The sequence below is a fragment of the Anser brachyrhynchus genome, assembly GCF_964034855.1.
Source record: "Anser brachyrhynchus genome assembly, chromosome: 5".
NCBI classification, from domain to species: domain Eukaryota; kingdom Metazoa; phylum Chordata; class Aves; order Anseriformes; family Anatidae; genus Anser; species Anser brachyrhynchus.
The window spans coordinates 49774282-49796692 of record NC_137699.1 but is presented as its reverse complement, the minus strand read 5'-3'; the positions used below and the strand labels follow the sequence as shown (position 1 = coordinate 49796692).

Below are 22411 nucleotides of genomic sequence, written 5' to 3'. Positions count from 1 at the left end.
AAGGCACCCAGAAGACAAGGATCTGTCTCACAGTTGAGGCTTCCACTGCCATTATCCAATCCTGAAAAGCTGTTTTCAGAGTTCATGAAATGAATTTTTGCACTGCTTCAGTTTATTTTGTGGGAATTTAGGTTGCAGGGAAATTTAAGTTTGCAGTGACCGGATGACTGAAAGCAGAGGTAGAGAGGAGAATTAGCAAGTTCCGTCTGCAACTGCCTGATTTTATTAAAGTAATAACCTCGTGGGATTTGCAGATATGAAAACACTAGAGAAACTAACAGCTGGGTAAAAAGGGACCAATATTTTATTCTTGCTTTTTGACTTCGAGATTTTAATCTAGTTTGCTACACTGGGAGAATTATTAAGTTCTTTACAAACGTTTATTTTAAAACAATTGCACCATATCACACATGGAAATAAATACACAATTAACCAAACACTATTGTGCAACCAATGTGATTAAAACTGCTGTACATGTAAAATTTATGGTGAAGACTTTCAATCTTTAAAAAAACACATTGCTGAATATGCCTAAGCCACCTGATTTTAGTGACAAATAGACGGCGGAAAATATTTTCTTAGTGAATGTGCAGGATCCTCTTGCATGGTCTATAACAATGTGGATTTTAAAGGCAATTACATGTTGTAGATGGCAAAACAGAGATGGAGTTCTGCTACAGGTGGCAATCCTACGCCACCGAATACATCAGCCAAGACTCAGTTTATTCAAACAGGGTGAACAGACGTTACGAGGCATAGGTGCAGTCTTACCTCCAAACAGCATCGAGGCGCGTGCAGACCTTTCACAGGCCTTGTGCACGGAGGTGGTTCACACCTGCCATAATTTATTTGGGGGTAAATGTCCGCTCTTCCACAAGACCTCTGGGTTCATTCTTCTCTGTCCATTTACGTTCTGTCACAACGACGGGTTGCTAGTGGGAGGTTCTGAGGTTTGATACTTCAAGTTTTCCACAGCATGAATGTTCTCCTGAATGCTCCTTTTGTTTCTGCAAATGAACTTCACTGAGAAATGCTCTGTATTCAGACAGCATCTACAACTAGCGTATCTACCCCGTGTCGAAGGCCAAGCACCAGAGACCTTCTAAGGTCTGCAGATACCAAAGGATCTCATGAAATAAACTATCCAGCCCTTCCAGGATGGCAGAAAACTCAACAAAAGAGCAGCACAGCCCTTAGGAGAAGTAAGAGTCTTTGACAATTGGAACTGGTGGTTTTTTATGGTCTATTGGTTTATAAATAAAATGGAAATCTTTCTTGGTTTCACTCTTCAGCAGTGAGGCTTTGATATGGTGAGGGAGGGCTTCTTTGTCCAGCTGCAGCCACTGGTCATCAACATAAACAAAAAGTCCATAGTTCTTGGGATGGGAGACTTCAAACTTTTCAGCACACTGCTGGCTCAGCTGCTCAGCTGTGGTGTCGCTCCGGGAGGCAAGTGTCCTTGACTGAGCACCAATCTCCAGAAAGGCGATGGAGATGAAATCCTGAAGAGCAATATGAGGGTAGATCTTGCAGTTAACACAACGACTTTCGGACCAAAGGAGACAATACTCAGCCCCAAATCTCTAGCTTCCTAGAACTCATAAACGCTCCCAAATATCCTCCAGTCATTCTCCAATGCCTCTTTTTTTTTTTTTTCTCCTCTGAAGAACAAGCTCTGAATCTCAAACTTAAGACTTAAACTAGCAAGCACTTAACCAAATAATTAGTCCCACAAAGATATATGATTAAACGTCAAAATAAATGAAGATTTTTTTTTCTGATTTTGGTGAATATCTTTAATGTGCAGTTTGCGACAGTTCCTTTTCCCATCTTTTTACAGCTTCTGAAGAAACAGGATGCAAAGAAATAACAGACCAGGATAACAAGCCAAAAACCTCAGAGACCTGGCCTAAAAACCCACCATTTCACAGAAACAGGAAAGGATTGGTGTTGTGGTGACCCTTGTAATTCCACCGTCACCTAAGCAGCACCCTGAAAGAATGTCTTCTGAACTTCCTTTCATGAGTAAGGAAACAGCAGAAGTTGTGCTTCTTCTGAAGGAGGCTGATTTACTTGTATCCTGTTTCAGGCAGTAACAACTGCCAGGATGACTTTCCTCCTGTTGAACTTATGAGGAGCAGAAATCTACAGTACCTTTGGCCAGGGAGGGACCTGTGTATTTAATTTGTATCTGTGAAGTTCAAAAAATTCCCAGCCATTTCTGTTAGAAAATACTCAGGTTCCCCAGAAGAAGTGAGAAAGCTGCGGACTCTCAGGCTGTTTAAATCCTACACATTTGCCAAATATTTGGGCTATGGGCTTCCAAACTGTGTTTATAAAGTATTACTGATGATGAGTAAGGCAGCCGGTGGGGCATGTGGAGGCATGGTGAACATGCCTGCAAGCTAGTTACCTCTGCCAGGGCAGGCTTGTATGTCTATGATATTTCCCATCATTCAAAGGAAGAGAAAACAGCCCTTGTGCTGCTGGAAGCTGTGGAAACATTCTGGGGGAAATGTGGCATTTGCTTGCCCAGCTGTGATGCTCCATGCTATGTAGCTAAGAGCTATTGTCAGAGCAGCACTTAGGGATGGATGGATAATTATGTGTCCCATCCACCATTCATATGTTCTGAGATCATCAGGAACTGTTCTGACTGCAGTGTGAAAACATATTAAACCCCCTGCTGCTGCACAGATATTTGGACCATGTCTGCCACTCAGGATTCTTTCAACAGGCTTTCACCGGTGTTGCCAATGCTCGCTTTTGCCCTGTGCAGGCTTTGCAGAACCTGAGACGTGGACTTTGCTGCCTCCTTGTGGGTGAAAATTTGATCACAGGACATGGGTTGTCAGGGCACCCCGTCTGCTTTTTCCTGCCTCCAGCCCCACCATGGCTGGAAGACCAGAGGCACCTGCACGATTGGTGCATGGGGACATCTTCACTGGGCTACGCACAGCGTGGGATTGACAGTTAACACTTCTTCAGCTAACCAGCCCGTGCTGGGTCTGCTCCACTGCTGAGCAGGAGAAGACAGGTTTTGGAAGTTGCTTGTCTGACCAGCGCTTGGGATGGCCCTGGTCCTTTCACAGCTTTATGCTGCTCACATCTCCTCAGCTTAGCCCCTGACTTCCCCAGGCCCTAAGGGCCGTGGAGAAGCTGGCCCTCCCCATTGCAGTTCTCCACATATGAAGATCCCCACAGACATTCCTTGAGAATGAGTAATGAAATCACTTTACAGCCATATTTAAAATGATTTAGTTGCGAGTACTTCAAGACTTCAATACGCATTCTGTATGTAATATGTAGTTCAAATGAGGTTTGCTTGTTTAAGATTTGGAAATCTTGCACAGTATGTACTCTTTTAATAGTGATTTGTGTTGATTTAATCTTTAAATAGTTATCATATTTAAAATGATTAAGTACGGATAGAGCACATTCATCTCCCAGGCCTTTTACCCGGGAAGTCACGCCAGCTACCTGCACTGATGAGCGGGAAGCCCGGGCCTTGTTCAGTGTCCTCCGCCGCTCCCAGCGGTGAATGGAGTCCTGCACCTCCATGCTCAGCTGCCGAGTTACGGTGATTTTGTCATAGTTCTTGATGTGCTCCAGGGCCCCATAGGTGGTGGTTAAATAATAGGAGCCTGCAAAAAGGAGAAGGTCTTGGATGAGCATCACACCTGCGTGGGCCATTTGTTTCCCCTTCCCTCCTGCCTGCCTGTGCCCATGCAGAGGCACTGTCTAATGCCTGCACTGCCTGTGCCTGCAGGCAGTGCAGGGGGTTCTGGTGGCAGTGCAAGAAACAAAACCTAATGATCATTGTGTCCTCCATCCCGTTCTGCTTCTGCTTCGCAGCAATGTCAGCTGCCCAGGCTCCTGAGGTTGTAGATGCCCTGGGGGGGCACCACAGACCAAAGGTAAGCTACTACAAAAGCAGCTTTCTCAGACAAACCCAACCAGCCACCTTTGACCACAGATGGTTTAGTCTCTGGGGCATGTCCATCTTTTTGAGGCGTTCAACAGGGCCAATGCAGTAGGTCTGTAATGTGGGCCCCTGGGCAGTCTGCATAATGCAAGGACATAGTAATAATCCCAGTGTGCTCTGCAGAAAAAGCACAAGGCCTGCATTCATCCCCTGACCTCATCTACCTTACTGAAATGTTTAGAGCCCAGGTTCCCTGTGGGGTCAGAACCATTGAAGGACGTCTCAGACCTTCAAGGACAAGTCACCCTCCACTCCCTCTATGTCTATTGACTAACAGGGAACCCAGATGTCTGACGGAAAAAAAATCCTGTGTTCTTTAAAGTTAAATGGGATAAATCCTGGTCAACCAGAGAAACAGGTGATGGAGCACTAAAAGCCTGCAGCTCCTCAATTTTCCTCAAAAAAATTCCTGACTGCCATGGTATTGGCTGAAAGGGGTGATAAATACCAACTGCAGCAGCCAGGGAAGGAGCTGGGCCGTGATAAGAACATGCTTCATCAACAGGGCCGAAGATGAGCCCTGACAGGAGGACAGAGACCCGTGTCTCCTCTGAACAAAGGAAGGAGGCAGTCGGAGAGCTGCGTGAGGCGTTCCCCGTCCTCCCGTGGGACCGAGGCCGCCCGTCCCAGTGGGGCGAGGGGTCAGGCCGCGGCGGTGCCCGTGTGGCACCAGCGAGCCCCATGCCGGGCCAGGCCTCGCTGCAGCCTCCTGCTGCTTCTGCCCTCACGTCGGCTGCCGGCAGCACGGGGAGAGCTGGAACTTGCCCGTGAGCTGGCAATTTCTCCGCGTTTAGTGCTTCGTAAGAGCTGCGGCTGCCTCTAGATGGCGCCCCCACACCACCCAAAGCCGCTGCCCGCCCGCCGCGGGGCTGGCAGCGCTCGGGCCTGGGCGAGCCTCAGGTCGCAGCCGGTTGCGTAAGCGGTGGCTGCCAGCATTTCGGGTGAGCAGTGTTTTTGGAGCACCATTAAATATCAGCCTAAGAGAGGCAAAGACACCGTCACTTGTCTTTCCGTACTCGGGTGGACTCAATGAAGAGCAACCCGCAGGTACATAAGGACTGCACACGCTGAAAACACGGCACGCTCTTTTTTTTTTTTTTTTCTTTCCCCCACCATCTCCCATAAAGCACATCTGAGAACAGGCTAGCAAGCCCACAGGTGCCACTTACCCTTTCTTACATATAGCTACTGCCCTTCCTCATCTCTCTTTTAGTATTTCTCCTGCTCTGGCAGACTCAGGGGTGCCCATGGTCAGACTGGTGACCTGGTGCTTCCCGTTGGTCAGAGTCCAGGCGGGATCTTCCAGTCCCCCCCAAGAGGAATTCATTATTATTATTATTATTTTTAATGAGAATTAATTTTGCTTTCCCTTTTCAGCATCTTCACTTCCACAATCCGTTCCCCATCTCCTGTCCTTGCCTTTTCTCCAGTAGTCAACATCACTGATATTATTAAATTTTGTTCAAAGTAAATTCTTAATTTGGAGGCCAGATTTAAATTATTTTATATATTTGTCTGACTTATTTTCACAGTTTCCTCACTTCTGCTTTCCTTTATTTTTTCTTTTATTTCTGTGCCTGAACCTTTTGTCATTTAATGTTGGAAATCCCAAATCGAGTTGACTTTTGACAGTTTCCATTTGCAATCTCTGAGCTGTCTTCATTAAGCCGTTCTATTTTTTCCCTTTCCTTGTGTCTGCAGTTATTCCCAGTACCCTTTCTGAAGTGGTTATTCAGCCAGTGTGATCTGGACCTTCCCTACAGATTTTTTTCCACTTCAACTGGAGTATAGATTTCACATAGGCTTTGCATCTTTGATTTGAAAGAACTTCCACCCAGCTTTGCCTTTGATACACTGAGCTCCTTGATCCAGCTGACTTCAGCAAACAGCTCAGTAGTGTGCCCTTTTGAAATGAAGAACCTGTGGGCAGTATAGTTACCAAAAACAGCTTAGTTATGTCAGCAAAATGCTGTGCTTAGGCTAACATTTCTTTCTGCTAACTTTTTTTTTTTGTTCAGCAGGAATATCAGCCTATGCAGAAACCCCTCCCTAATGCAATCATATGCTACTGTTGTTTCTCTTAGTACTTACTTTTGCTCACCTCTGCACCATGCTGGGTAGACATGCTCCTAGCTACAGACTAACACTTTCATTTAATATAAATAAAATTGGTCTGCTGTTGTTCATTCAGGACTCTTTTCTACAACCTCAGTACTTACCAAAACAAGTTCTAAAATGAAGCCCATTTTATTGTTTTAGTGGCTACTTGGTGAAAAATTATCTAATTCAGAGTGTATAACCCTGTCACTGCAAGTAACATTTGCTTCCCAAGCTGTATTTGAGAAGCTAAAAGCCCACAGATCCCTAGGATATTTACCCCTCCAATAGCAGAGCTCTTTATTCACCTCCAAAATTAATATTTCTTTCTAACCCTACTTTCCTTTCTCTGCCTTGCTGTCATACTCAGCCAGAGAACACTGTCAAAGGGTCACTCTACTCATATAGGGAATGAGACTGATGTATGGCCCTAGGAACACACTGCAGTTTAAGAGCTGCTCTCTTTTCTCAGAGGAGTAAATAAAAGTTGCACAATGGATTGCAGCAGTTTAGGTTTAGGCAAAGACCTTTTGACTTTTCAGCCTTTCAGCCAAGGAACACTAGATGTCCCTGTTTAGGTTACTAATCCAGCAATTCAGATCTCATTTGTGCCGTGCCCCTGCTTTTCTTGTTTGTGTCTGAGGTCACGGCACTGCTAAAAAGAGTTGAAGTGTTTAACAGTCATTTTAAAGCCTCGGAATTGGAAAGCTTGGCCAAAGCTTATCCACAAAACCCAGCCAGAGCCTTGCTGCCCTACCTTCACAAACACTAAAGTAAGGTAAATAATAATGTGCAAAGAGAATATCCAAGGAGCAAACATTGTACTCTACCTTCACCTAGCTGCAGAGCAGGGTCCATGAGCTCCATCATGTACTCCACATTCAGAAGGACTTCAGTCAGGTTGCTGCGGGCCAGCACATACATGAGCACAGGGAGGAAGTCATCTGCACCATATGGCTTTCCTGGGCAAAGAGAAACACAGAGTGGTCCCAATAAACTCACCACAAAGGCACAACAGTGACAGTTTCTCACCCAACTGTCTTTTATAGACTTTAGTTTAAGTTATCTGAAGAGTTAAAGATTGAAAGTACCAGCAAAGAAAAAATGCTGAAAAAGAGAAAGTTAGCTCACTTTAAAAAGTGGGTAAACTTGTTTCAAGCCCATAATGATAATGATAATGATAATGATAATAATAAAGGAACATTTTTAGTGGGTTCTATTTTAGTCATTTTTAGTTAACTAGAGAAAGAAAAACTTCATGGATCGCAGACATGGGACAATTCTTGAAGAGCTCAAAGGCTGAATCCTGCCAGTTTGTCCCTCTGATTTGACACTGCCATTAAGAGTGCAATTCAGGTTTGCAATATTGACAGCAAAGCTGTATGCATGCGTTAGGAGTATTTATTCTCTTAGGTTTGCTCTATGTGTTGGACTTAAGAGTAAAAAAAGAGAATTTGAAACAGGAGTTTTTAGGACTGAGGACTTACGTTCCTTCAGAAGGCAAAAATTCACCTACATGAGCCTAACTAACTAAAGTCTCCCAAGAGTTAGGACCCAAGAGGAAATATCTTTCCAGCCATAGTGTCTATCTGGGAAAACGAAGAGCCCTTCACATTGACTTAGATTAGTTTTTGGAGCTGATGTTCAGAAGGGGTTACAGGAACAGATCTTCATGGGCTCAAGATTTCCTAGGCTTATAACAACAAAGTCAACAAAGTGATCTTATGTGTAATCTATAAAAGCTCTTTGGGATCTCAGAGGACAAAAAAACATACTTGTTAATAGTTATCATTATAAATAATTACTACTTAAAGTGAAATCTGAACAGAAGCTTCACCAGATAAACTGCAAAGAACACAAAGAGAACTTCCCTTATTTGAAAGATGCTTTCACGTAACTATGTATATAGTGCTTTCATCTTCTGCCAACAGGTCACAAATCCATCACGGACAACATGTAATACCAAGCTGCTTAACAGGCCTATCTTCCCAACGCTCGGGGTTGACAATTCTTCTTAAGCTAAACTCAGAGTGCTTTCATTCTGAATGATCTCCCTCAGACTGTGGGCAGTTTTACTCATCTGAGGTGTTGATTTCACCAGTTTGGAACTGGCCAGGTGTGTCTCACTTGAGAACTCCTTGCCTCATTTCAAAGAATAAAAGCAACTCTTGACGTAGCTGCGGTGAAGTTATCCCCTGGCCATTTTTGACCCATAATGCATATGCCCTTCCATGGTAGGGAACAAATTCCTGTTTCTCAAATGTTCCTACTGCCTTATTTCAAATCTTTGCCATGAGCCAGCTTTCCTTTTTTTTTGTAATTCATAGCTGACACAGATTCTCTACTGGCAAAGAAAGATATTCTTTTGGAGCCTCAAATAAACATGAGCTTAGACCCTGATTTAAAAAAAAAAAAGTGTGGCTTTAAAATAAACCCAGAATATTCTAGTGAACAGAAAGTTGATCCAGTTAAAACAAAGTGCTGGAGGATGAGAGATTCTCAGATCTGTAATTGAATCTGTATCTTACAAAGTATGTACGTGCCACAACACAGACAATTTATCTAATGAAAGCTGGATTAACGCTTTCGGCTCTATTTGCTCTATTATGGCTGTCTTTAGTTAAACAACACAGCCCTTGGTCTTCACCCAAACTATGAAAGGACTCTACTGTTTCATTAACATCTGGATGGACATTTATTAGTCTGTTGTTGCCTTGGCTTATATCTCTGTGAAAGCTTCAGCTCAGTGAAGGGTCCGGTTCATTACTGTCATATATATAAACATAATGGAATCAGCTTGGTATTACAGCTATTTAGTACTGTGTAGCAAAACAGACGGCTCAGCTGGGACATGAAAGCTCAGTAGAAAAACTGCACTGAGAAGAGCCCTGTTTTTCTTTTGACCTGAGTAAATCAAATGCCAACAGAGTTAATTCTGTATAGACATATTATAAAGGAAGATGAAATACATAAGAGTTTGTTGGGCTCATCTTTTCCCTGCTTTAAAAACTTTTTCTTTCTGATGTAGTAATTACTGACAAGTGGCATAGAATTGGTGCTCCTGATTTCCTGAAAGCCAAGGGATTTTCAGAGCAGAACCCATAGCAGAATTTTATCTTCCTACCATTTCTTCTCCGTGACCAATCCATGTTGTGTCTACTAGGGCATCCAAGGAATTTGCCAGTTCACAACATGGGTTCCTATCTACTAGGGAAAAAAAAATTGCTGCTTTTTATTATTATTTCTTATTATTGTTATTGTTATTATGTAAATAACTGAAAGACATAAACAACCAGCCAACAGTTTTTTGTCAGCCAATGCATAGTGGAAACTGCAACTTGGAACTGAACAATTTGGTGTCGCCAGCCACCAACTTTTAGTGTCAATTGAAATGGAAGTTGGAGAGCACTTTTCAAGAACGTCTACAGAATCTCTCTATTTCTTTTTTATTGGCTGAGAAGTGGTTGTGTTTACAAGCAGGCATTGAGTCCATTATTTTTCACTGTTCCCTATCTCATTTCTATAAGCTGATTTAGCTGCTCTGCCCACCAGCCCTTGTTACTGCAACCCTTTCTCAACTTCAGGATTTCATAGAAATATTATTGGAGTCCCAGTGGTTTATAAGGCTTAAATACAAAACATGTGATGTACAGTTTTTTTTAAAATCATCATTATTATTAATATTATTAATAATATTAATAAATAATTAATTTAATTATAATAAATCAATAATAATATTGTATATATTATATACATATATAATAATAATAATAATAATAAACAACTCAAAATAGGGATGTTTGACTTCAGTAATAAAAAGAATACTATTTCCCCATACGCTGCATGCTTATAACCTGCATAAATTACTAGACTCTATTTTAATCCACTTGTGGGAATATGAAGCCTGAATTTTACATACTTACGTCTGTAGCTAAAGCTGAAGTCAGCAGAAGCCGTAGGTGAGAAGCACCTATGCCAAGCACCAACACCAAGCACCTCCACCAAGAGAGAAGCAGAGCTGGTCACCCAGGATGGAGCTCTGACTCCGTGTGTTGTCACGGGCTTCCCGTGTTGCCTTGGGCCAGCCAGGCAGGCAGGCATTGCACCTTCTCCTCGAAGGCGTCGCAATGGTTTCCTGCCACTGACTGCCAGGGCTGGGTGCCTGAGAGGGCAGGGCTGAAGCTCTCCTTGCTCTCCTGGCCTTGGCTGTCACAGCAGGCTCAGGGAATAGCTTGGAGACGTACAGCCGGCAGTGAGGACAGCCCTGATGTACCCCATATCTCAGCCGCTCTGTGGGGATGATAGCTGCTGTCAGCAGTTCATATCTGACCAGAAGCTTCAAGCAGGGCTGCTTTCACCAGGCTGCTGCCTCCTCAGCTCCACTTTCAGTCTGGGTCAGAGCCAATTCCCCAGCCCTGTGTGTCTGTCTCGGCCTGGGGTCTCTCACAGAGAGCAAGGCCTGCAGCTGACGGGGTTAAACCTAGCCCTGACCCTGCCAGTGCTCGCAGTGGCACTGGGACTGAGCTTGCTCATTCAAGGTGGCGTTGTCCTACTCCACATATGACTTGCTTGCTTTATTTGCCCATCTTTCCTGCAGGATCAGGAAACATTTATTTCATAAATATCTATAAGGAGCTTAAAATAAGCCTTCTCTTCTGCCACAAACCCATCCTATTATGTTTATAGCAAAGCAAATACAACGTCAGCTCCTGGCTGGGATGCAGCGCTTGAATGGAATGGGTATTAATTAAATACATGATTTAAAGCAACTGGAATTCTGCCCAAGCCTCCATAAAGAAATTACAGCCTGTTGTAGCACATTCATGTATTTCTTCTCTCTCCATGGGTATTCTGACAACCAGCAGACAGTGATGATGCTCTACATCTTGCTCTAGTATTTTATAGCCACTAGAATGACGTCTAGCAACAGCTGTCCAGGAAATATGAATTTTAGCCTCAGTTTATAGCTGGGAAACCTAATGTATGGAAAGGTTAACTGGGATTTGTTCAAGATCATAAGAAAAGATTGTGACCATCTTTCCACTCACTAGCATTTTACTGTTTCTTGTCCGTCTCATACTACTTCAGAAAGGTTTGATTTGTGGTATAGTTGAATTAAGAGAGTTAAAATGTGCACACAGAATGAATCCGTTTCAAAAACATATGCTCTACAGATCAGGGAAATTCATTCCCCTTGAAAAATTTGAATGGACTTTTTAGTTCAAATGTAGCAATTGCACTAGCCGGAAGAAAGATATAATCTCTAGTCCATCAACCTTCATTGAGAGTAAATTAAATAGAAATATCATTTTCCTAAAGGTAACAAAGCAAAACTGTTATGTTTAGCTTTATATTCCTTCTTAGGAGTGAGATGTGATAGTGAGCAATGCAGTGGGATTGCTCTGACTAGCAGTGCTAGAACTTCTAGCGCTGGCACTATGCTGACCGAGGCCAGTTTCCTTTCCACAGGCTTGGCTACCACACTGAAGGCTCACTGCTTCATGTCCATGCCTTTGCCAACTGCAGAGCGACATAGAAGTACACCAGGGCAACCATATCCAGCTGCTCAGTTCCACAGAGGGTGACAAACTTCATCCTAAAATCTAGGGAATAGAAAGATCGCAGTGGAATATAAATATTCTATCTACCTTCTTCTTCCAAAAGAAAGCTATGTCTTAACCATGCAAAACTATGCAATGGAAATTATTAAATCGGGCATTTTAGGGCCAGTCACCTAGCCAGCGTCACTCTAGTACAGAACTGGTTTTGAACTGTAATCCAGCTCTCTGTGAGGTTCTAAGATACTTCAGCAATGAAACTTCATAAACTTAGTCCACAAATTAAAAAAAAGTTGCAGTAAGAAAATTGTTCCTCTCCTCATTCTTTTTGAATCCCCTTATAGTTTCCCTATCTTTCAAGCTTCCAACTCATGCTTAGAGCATTTCTGTGTCTGATCTTCCCTGCTCACACACGGACCAAGCTTGGTTTGTTTGTCTCGCCTAGTGTTTCTTCATAAACTGATGTCCATGCTCCTCTATTTTTTCATTTCCATCAGTTCTCTTCTGCAGAGCAGCAGCTCTCAGGTAGCACGGGGCTTGGAGCTCTAGTCTTACCACTGCCGGTGCACACCACACATGTTGCAAATTTGCATCTCATTATCATTCCACAAGTGTCAGTTGTGCTTTTGATATAGTGAAAGGCAGAGATTCACATTCTACTCGTACTATACAATGCCCCTCGACATTTTGTCTGAGGAAAGGTATTTCTGGAAGATAAACAATAGGCAGCTTTTTCTATGTATGATTACAGTGCTTCTGTATAAATGAGATACGTGGCCAACTCTCTCTGTGGTTACTGGAGCATGCCCTCCAAATGTTGGAGCGGCCAGACTGCTGGAAGCTTACAGTGCCTGCTGAGTCCTGGCTCTTACTTTTTCTAGTGCACAGAGCAAAAGATGCCAGACAGTTTGCAAAGGAGATCCAAACTCTCCTTCTTCTATTATTTTAATGCATATTATTCTCCCTAACTACTCCTAGTATTTTTAGCAGGCAGGTTAAACATCTTTAAATTGTAGGTTGCATTCCTGGAGGCATATGCTACAGTTATTTAAGTTTGCACAGAACTTGGAAAAGCTCAGTGAGACACCACAGTGCTATCATAATTGTCCCTTTGGGGGGGATACACTTACTAATACCACTGCCTACACCGTATATGTGAACATCTGAACCAGTACCCCTAAACTCCTTTTATAGCCAGTGATGAACTAATCAATATCGTCAGTGGAGTTTGCCATGAGTCATCTCACCCTAAAACAGACACCTACATCTAAACCAGATGAATCAACTGAACTCTATCAACTATGTCCCTGTTGTCTATAACGAGAAGTTAGATGTGATACCCATCTGTGGCCACCTACAGCTAGATATAGCTGTAGATGAGTCCTGCCTCAATGTACACCTACAGCTTGTAGTTGCCCTCAGAGGTCTGTTAGGAGAAAGGTGTTTTGAAAATGACAGTGAACTTGCCTTCCTGATTGCTTCTGATGAATCAGATCCACAAACTGATGGCCTACGACTTGAGGGAGAAATGTTAGTTTATACCAGTTGAGAATTTGACCCATTGAGCCCATAGTCTAAGTATCTAAGACAAATTGTCACAGCTAACTTATCAGACAGATTTTGTTACCTAATATAAATTGCAACCTTCTATTAAAACTCCGACAACCAAAGCAGAAAAATCCTCCTCTCTCAAAACAGCAGGCTAAACATGGAGTCAGTTGAGGCTGACGTCAAAACGTTGTGACTCTTGCAACAGTACAAAGATGGGCACTACTGCAAGGGCAGATGTTTCTCACTGAGCCTACCCCTAGTTTTGGAGTACCTATTAGGACACCTTGGCTGGACCTCAGCTGCTGTACATGGGTCCCAATACGCTGAAAAACTTGTGTTTTCATGCGGGTCTGAAAAAAACAAACATGTTTGATTTGGTGGTATTTGTGCTTTCTTTGAGATGCAAAACCATATTCTTAGGTCAGTTGTTCTGCTGTCAACCTAAAGTGGATAAAGGCCTGGCCTGAACTTCCGAATTTCAAATGAAACCAGACAACATAAGTAATTATCGTGACATGGAGCAGATAATTTTTCTGACAGATGTAGACTGATTTTGGTCCTGTGGCAGAGGGAATGATTAGTTTTGTGTTCCACACGCTCGGACCTTCTAAGTGGGGGGAGCTCTCTAATTCAGCGGTGAGTAAAAGGAACTAAAAGAAGAACAAATTGCACAGGAAACAGAGCATGGCCTCTGCTCTTCCGGAGCTAAGAGCAGTGCACTGCCCTGGGGCTGCCTGAAAGCAACAGGGCCCTGGGTGGCTGCTTTCGAGGTGGGCAGAGAGCAGAAAGAGTTCCTACCCAATGACATCTGGTCTGAGCAACCCACAGCATACTTTTTCTGCACAGCACCGGCTGGGAATCTTCCGTCAGAAAAATATTTCAGTGTGCTGAACAGTTTGTCTTTGCCAGGTGGAAAATCAAAGTAATACTGGTGATCTGGGGTCAGTTCATTCTGGTGAGAAGGTTTCACACATTTCATTTCTAACCGTATCTACAGGATGTCTCACTGAATTTGTCTCTGAGTGCAGTCTCTGCCGTGACTTAGACTATAGCATTTCTCTATTCTCGGGGACTAAATTCACAGGGGTACATTTCCCTAAAGCCAGGACTGTTTTATTCTGACTAGACCCTGATGTGCAACATTGGTCATGTTTACTGGACAGGGAACTGGATGCACAGGGCAGAATTCGGCTTTTGAGCCCCATCCCACTTGTAGCAGCACTCAACATGAAAAAACAGTTTGAGATGGCTGAAATGAAGTGCTTCAGTTAGCAGAGCAAACCACAATGAAATCATCTGATTTCATGAATGCCAATCTTTTTAAACATTTCGGGTTTTTTGGATTGTTTCTCTGACCCATAATTTCTGTTGCATAAAATGACACAACAGCATTTCCTGCAACAGAGAAATTCCAACCCTGAGCCAGCTGAGGCATGACAGATACATAATGTGCCACCACCATCGGAAGGAGACTGTGTCTCCTATGTGGGTTTTAATGAGGTGTTTGAGTCTTTGATCTACATCAGATATTCTCTCAGACTTGAAGTAACACAGCTGTTTTTAGAAAGTTACAGCAAATTGCCCTACATGCACCCAAAGCTTCCCATATGAGGTGAAGGCAGTCAAAGGTCCTATCTGCCCTGCAGCTTACGCTCAGCCCCGGTGTGGCTTCCTGCTCTGCTGTTAATGTGTCTAGATCAGTTGCTGAACTTTGCTGTATGCTGTCCAAGGGAGGACCCCAAGATGAAGCTCAAGGGACAATTCCTGCGTGAACGCCCCATGGCTGTTGTCGGTACAGAACAAAGCAGAGCAGAACCTTTGGAGATGGTAGCTTCTTGAAAAACTGCAGGTCATCACAAATGAGTATCTAGCTACTCTCCAAATTATGCATGGCTCGTTGTCAGCTCCCCAGTACACAAAGAAAGCTCTTAAAGGGGTAAGGCGGGCTCCTGGAGGAAGGGTTTTTTGGTCTATCTGCAAAAATGCATCCTGTCTGCAGGCCAAGGGCTTAATGTGCATTTAGGGGTTGGCCTGAGGCCCAAGTTATACTTATACTTGGAGTACGGACTTCCTCACACCACAGAAGCTTAGTAGTGGCTCTTGGAGTTTACCGGACTATCAGGAATTAATAACAAACAGTACCTGTATTCTGCATCTCTTCTTCAATTTAGGCAAAGCTTTCTACAGGCCAAATCAAGAGACCCTTCCCAAAGACCCATGCCTAGAGGTTACCATTAAACTGCTACGAGCTGGGACAGAGCTCTGGGGATTTATTGAGAGCTGCATGAAGGCTTGTGCTAGATGGATATTACCCATAAACTACACACTTACAGACATTATCTGATTCCTGGAGTTATGGAGCTTAAAGTTAACCAAGAAGCACCTTGTATCTGCTATTAGTGCAGAGTACTTCACAGAAACTAACCAGCCCAATCTGAACACAACCTGTGAAGAGCTGATACCAAACACACCGAGCATCACAGATACATCCAATCTGGATATTACCACCTTGACTGTAACATAAACCCTGTTCCTGAGGTACCTGGCGAAGGACCAGTGTGGAATACCATTTCAGGAGTGCTGTACCTGGGTTTCCCTGAGCCATGGAGTCATAGATGAGTTTGCAGGACTTCAGCAAGATGGCAATCTTCTTTTCTGGGGAGTAGGCCTTGTGCATGGTTGTGAACTTGTGAAGGATCTTTTCCAGCACAACAGTTTCAGGCACACTGGTTGTGACACCGAGGTCAGTGGTAGTTGTGTTTTGTATCACAAGTTGGTTCTCTTTTAGCTGCTGTAAAGATCCATCTTTGTTGTGGATTTCTTTCAAGTAAGAATTGATGGCTTCTTTTAAAGGTTTAAGGACACATTTGTACAAAGATGACTCAGCAATCACATCTGCACAGAGACGGGAGAAGACAAAATTTCATGATAATCAACACTGAAGTATGGGTGCCAGTAAAACTCCTACGAAAACGTGTGGTTATACAGGTACTGTTGCGTAGCCATGAGCAGGGAATAGAAATTGCAAACAGAAAAGTAAACAGTTTATTACTGGCACCCACCAGAAGTCTGAAAAGGCTGCAGACTGACATGACTGCGCAGTCTCTGCTGCTGGAGCCGTAGGAGAGCTCCTGCTGCCAGCAGCCCCAGTACGCCTGCACTGCCTGACTGCCGAGCAGTGTGGCACCGCCAGGCCGCAGGAAAGCCAGCTCTGGGCAGAGAGGGGGAACCTCAGCTAACTGTGCTCCTTCTCGCAGTCAGTCCTGGTGGGATTCACCTCATGTCCCTTCGGACATCTCTCTCACTTGTCTGAGATATTTACTTTGGGATGAAATTAACTGCATCCTCGAAGTGCCCCTTTCTCCATGCTGACTGAAAAGGGGCAGTAGCCACCAGCTCAGAGGCAGACACCAACATCTGGTCAGAAGCCTCTCACCCTTCCTGCTCAAGTAGCTCTAATTTACTGATGTTTAAGTCAATTCTTACGCCACCTGCGTGTGAGGAAATTGTTTGTGTGGGCTGAGCGTTTGCTTAACGTCCAGCAGGAGACAGAAGGAACCATGAGAGACTGTGAGAAAGTGCCTTTCTGTCTGTCGTCCACCTCCTAGAAACCAGTGGCAGAGCTAGCAGGGCTGCAGGGATCGTTTGTCACCCCTGCACTGTGGCAAAAAGGTCACTGCCAAGAGAGCCATCTGCTCGGTCAGCGAGGCGTGAAACCCAAGGCAGTGACATTTAGGGATACAAAGTGCAAGGATTTCAAAGACTCAGAAAATCAGCCTGAGGCAGGAGGGATTTGAATGGTAAATCATTCATGAGGGGAATCCCTGTCCTCTACAGAAGGCAGTCATCTCCTAGGCTGACTGGGCCATATTGTGCTGCTAAGGAACTGCAAGTGAACAGGATCTAACCAAGCGCGTCGGTAATCCTTGCACACACACAGCTCTACCAAGCAGAACAAGGACACTTCTTCTTTCTGCCTCCTCTCCACCTTCCCCAAGCAAGACTCATAATGAACTTTCTGTGCTGACACCCACTCTGCCTCCAAGAAAGGGGTTGTTGGGAGAAAAGTCCCAGGTGTAATATGAGGTGCGTGAGAAGTGAAACTGTAGTTCCTCTCTCGGAGCTACGTCAAGGGGCGGGCAGCAGGTCTGATCTGCTGGGAAGGCCTCAGGGTCATCTCAAGCCTCTGCTGGGTGAGAAAGAAGTCTGCAGGGGCTGCTGAGACCGGCAGCTGGGCACCTCTGGGTCACCACTGAGCTGCCCCCCCCAATACTGGAGCTGCAGGACCGCCTCGACACCCTGGCCACTTCGGTGGTTGGCCATGGTCTGCGCTGGGGGCCTTCCAGCTCCCACATTGCTCTGAGACAATTTAGGGATCTTGTAAGTAGTTCTGCATTGGTTCCCAGGTGCTGAGCAACCAGTTTTAAGTCAAAAGAGTGTGTATTCCCTCATGAACCCCTTTGTGTATTCCCTCATGAACACATAAACTTAGACCAGGCCAGTCTTGCAGCATGCAGCATTTCAATGTCTCTGTGCTGAGGTGCGCAGACCGACCTGGATCGAGTGATTCCTCCAACCTGCACTCAAAATCGTTGCAGTCTTGTCCCTCCTTGTTGGACAGCGACTGGCCCCCAGCTGGCAGCCACGAGCAGGGAGCTCTCCATCCTCACTGCAGTATGGGGAAGGGGACGTGGAAAGCCAGAGGGAACAGAGCTGTGCAGGGGCTTGGCCTTTTGTATTTGCAGTGAACACAGCTCTTTGTGCATGCCTCTATACCTATATATTTGTATGCATATTTTTATGCATGTTTATGCATATATACATACACACATCTCTGTCACACACACAAACATACACTTCTTCTGCTTAAACTCGTCCCCTTAAAACATTCAGAATGGTATTTTCCCCCACATTGGACTCCTGGTTTTTAGAGATGCTCCCCCAAATGTTGGCAACCACAGAGTAGACTTCAGTTTAAACCCCTCAGCTTTTGGGAGATGGATTATAATTTCTGTAAAGCAGAACTTGTGTCTGCACAGCTCTGTCTCCCTCCTCACTTTCCCAAATCCTTCCCAAGGATGAGTAAAGCACAAACACCTACCTAACTGTTCCTCGGTGTAGGTGGCTGGGTCTATCAGAGATTTCAACTCAGTGCTCTGCACTAAGTAACTCTTTAGCTGTGTCATCATCATCCGTATTTCTTGTAGCATCTCTGTGCTGGAGCTCTGCTTTGCCATCATCTCCAAACTGTACACTCTGTAGTCCCGCACGAGGTTGCCAAAGTACGAATCCTTGTCCTGTGCCAGCTCCACTATCTTCTTCTGCAGCTTTCTATCATTTGACAAAAAGACTGTGAAGACGTTGGACAGGCTGACAAAGGACAGCCTGTTCTTGGCCTTGTCCAATATCATGGAGCGTGTCTTCTTACCAGATGAGCTACTCAGCATGTCCAAGTCATCCTCAGTGCTGCTGGTGGAGTAGGAGTCAGGCTCAGACGCTGATGCCTGAGCTACAGCGCTGCCTCCCAGGCCTTCCAAAGACAAGTGTGAACCTTTCAGTTCAGCTGAGCTCACAGACTTGCGGCCACGTCCTGGTTCAGTCTCGGTGTTTGTGCAAGCTGCACCACCTGGCACAGGTGCTGAGCCGCTCGTGCATTGAACCTGCACCGCAGACACAGCCAGCTCCACCACTGTTCTTTGCTTTGACTGGCAGGAGCCGGGGACCCTCGGTACTTGGGAGAGCCTCTTCCTTCTCGGTGGAGGGATAGGAGGTGACTTTCCATTCTTAATGTCATTACTTTGTATATCAGGCATGTGCTCCTTCTTCTCTGCAGGTTCAGGCTTTGTCTCCTGAAACTGTGACACAGCCCTTTCAGGAACCTCCCCAGGCATTTCTACAGCCTTTCTGCACAGCTGCCTTTTATCTCTGCTCTCTGTACTCGCGTCTTGTTTTCCTTCTCCCTGTTCCCCTTTCAGCGTTTCACAACTTCCAGGCTTACCCAAGCAGCTCTCCTCTGAGGTCCTCTCGCAGAGCCGTCTCCGCGGGGGGACGGAGGGCTGGGAACCCTTCTTGGGGCTCGCTGCCGGGGACTCCTTGAGTGAGCCGCTCTGCTTCCCTTCTTCTTCTTCACCGTCACCGCCCTCAATTTTCATTTCCTTGATGCTCTTTCCTAGTGGCTGAAGAAGCAGCTGGTTTTCTTCACAGGCCGTCATCGGATCCCGCGGGAGCTTCAGAGAAGACTTCTGACCGTGAGCGTGAGAAGGGGGCGGTGGGGGGGGGCGGCGGGGAGACCTCCTTTCGGCGAGCGTGGTGTCGGGGGGCAGATCGACGCTCACAGTGCGGCCTTTAGGAGGAGGTACATCTGGAGGAAAAGGATTACTGCACTCTTCTATAAAAATAGGATTCACGAACCACAGCCTGTCATTTCCTATTGACAGCTCAATTTCACATGAGCAGTGGTTTGTGCTACTTGCAAAACACTGGGTAGATCTTAAACTGTCTGCATGGGCAGTGCTGAAAGCAGAGTCTCTTGCAGGGTGGGATAACCCCTCTCCTCTTGTTCCACGGTTTAAGGAGGAATCCCAGAAGTCTGTCAAAAAAAAAAAGTAAAAAAAGAAGAAGAATGTAAAAACTCTCTGAGAGAATTTTAGCTGCTAACTGTATGTGGAAGTCCTACTTTTTGTTAAAAGAAATGGCACACATCTTTCACACCTCTGCACAAAAGAGTGTGAAGAAAGGGTTGCTTGTTTTATGTGCGTGAGATGTATGAAACCAGGGGAAAATCTCAGAAGATTCATCAGAAAACTATTTCTTGCCAATTTTAGAATGCTCCTCTAGTGAGAGATATTAATGCTGTGCAGCCTGTGCAGTATGAGCAGGAAGGTACAAGTAGCAAATATGAATGTTTGAGAAAAATGTTCTGGGGCTTGTTCACTGATCACAGCCCTCAAAATGCAAAGCTGGGTGAAGACCCCAGACAAGTGCTGTCTCCTTTTTGCTGACCATGGGAAGGTGTGGGGCTGGGATGTGGGGATGTGCAGCCTGGACCCAGTATGTGCCGGGAGCACCAGAGTCATCAGATGAAGACGACTCCACCCTGCAGTGAGCTCATGTGTTGGGGTCTGATCCTGCTTTGCAATACAACCACTCCAGAAATATATGACTTTGTATTACTTCCACAGATCGAATTTATCATTAACTTATACAGCTCTGGATGACCATTATCTGGAGCCGTGCCCAGGCTCTGTTTTGCACCTTGCCTTGAGACTGCCTGCCTGCAGGCGTGAAAGAGGAAAGATGGTGCACAGGACTGTGTACACAGGAGGGTTTTACACTGAAGGACTACAGAATAGTTAAGTATGTCAGTGCCATCAGCTGTGACTGGAAAAAGAAGGTGATTCAGATGCAAGAAGTCATTTTATGTGTCACAAATGTATTATTGGAATTTGTCTTTCAATAAATTGTTTTAAAAATTATGAAGTGTTTGTATGTATTCTGAGCAGTTTCAGTATATTTTTAACCTCTTCTCCTTTCCCTGAGGTGTGTTTTCAAAACTGCTTGCCTAACTGGTTTGATTGCGTTTAATCACTCCTAGAGCTGCTAATTCAGGGTCCACTACTGCAAATATCAGGAAATAGAGGATCCTGCAACGTCTTTGTCTTCTGACCAAGGAAAGAGGTAAAATCCTCTGAGGGTATTCCCTGGGTGAGGACTGCATAGGTGCCGATGGATTTAGGGACAAGGGGAAGATAGGAAATCCTGGTAACACAGAGTTGCAGATAACTACATTAAACTGTTCCAGCATGCCCAGTGCCAAGCCTGCAGCTGCCTAGCTGCAAAAACCTCACTTGCCAAGCCCGGGAGGGGATGCACATGGGATGGCCTCAGTGCCCAGCACACAGCCCAGGCCGCAGTACAGGCCTCTGCCTTCAGCCGAGCCTGGCCAGGGCCCCCCTCTCCTGTCGGCTGCACCAGCGCAGCCCCCAGCCCACCACAGGGGTGAGGATGCAGGGCTGGGCTGGCCACAGCCTTGTGCCTCCCCCTAAAAACCAGCACCCAGAAAAGCCTGGAGGGACTCTCAGAAAGAGAGTCCCAGAGCCTGAAACAGAGCAAAGAAACTCTTTCACTAAAGCCAGCACTGAACTGTGGAGTGAAACACGTTCAGATAAAATCTCTCCACTACATCCCCAAAGACAGACCACTTCTCCTAGATGTATTCCCCGGTGCAGACGTGACTTTTGGTGGCTTCCTGCTTGCAGCCAACTCCACACAGTTGCTGGCAAAGTCATTTTCTTTCTGCTTCCACCACGACCTGCCCGACCTGCCCTACGTAGCCTCTGCCTTTCCCCCCCAGTGCCTCCCTCTGCCAGCAATGTCACCCCTGGGGCATGGCCAGAAGGCGTGCAGGCAGGGCAGGGTGGGCAGCTGGCTCCTAGCTGCCTCCGCTCCCTCTGACCAGGCATTTATATGGAATACCTGCAGAGCAGGCTACATGCATGAGCGAATTAAACGACTGCATCTGCCACTACAGAGAGAGAGAGGGCACTCACAACCAAGTGAAGAATGTGGCCACAAGTCACTAAAAGAATGGAAGGTCATGTGCAGTGCCAGACTTGGAGCAGAAAGGCTCCTGCACGACTGTCATGTTAGGGTGGTGAAGGGACTTTAATTTTATTTGGGTCAGTTTACCCACTGTAACCCAGCAGCCATCTTTCTGTACCACACTAGCAAGTCAGTTACTCTATGTCCACTGCCCTTTCCTTGCTCAAAAAATGCAAATTTTGAAAAACCTTCTGAAGTCCGGATGTTTAAAGTCAAACCATTGGACACCTTCTGTATCTTGTGCTCTCCTAAAAGCATGCTGTTCTTGCTCTGACTCTGTCCCTGAAGGCAGCAGACTGCTCAGTTTCCCCGTGCTGAAAAATGGAGATGATAATGGCATCTCTTATAAAGAATCTGGTAGTCTAAGGATGCAAGAAGGTAGTGTTACACACCAGCTCTTCCCTTCCATTCCTATCAGGATGAAATTGTTGATTTAGCCCTTTGCAACCTAGGCTAGTATCCATGGCTAATTTGACTTTATGAGCATGCCACTGTGTTTTCTTCGGGAGGCTGAGGTTAGCACAGCTTTATTCTCTGATTCCCTACCATGAGAGGGAGGAGAATAAAGAAGCTTAAAATAAAAGTGTTGCCAGGAACAGCAGCACTCTTGACAACAGAA

At 45.2% G+C, this 22411-nt stretch overlaps 1 protein-coding gene across 1 annotated transcript in view; it reads right to left on the bottom strand.

Annotated features, from left to right (window-relative positions):
- Positions 1-302: 302 nt before the first annotated feature.
- The window catches only part of RIN3 (Ras and Rab interactor 3), a 67727-nt gene continuing 45618 nt past the window's right edge, over positions 303-22411 (bottom strand). The window contains exons 6-10 of the mRNA XM_080594204.1: positions 18293-19780; positions 15778-16086; positions 6913-7044; positions 3481-3644; positions 303-1502 (exon numbers count right to left, since the gene is read on the bottom strand). Of these exons, the coding sequence (XP_080450330.1) occupies positions 1194-1502; positions 3481-3644; positions 6913-7044; positions 15778-16086; positions 18293-19780 (2402 nt within the window). The 3' untranslated portion in view covers positions 303-1193. The remainder of the gene's footprint in view (positions 1503-3480; positions 3645-6912; positions 7045-15777; positions 16087-18292; positions 19781-22411) is intronic.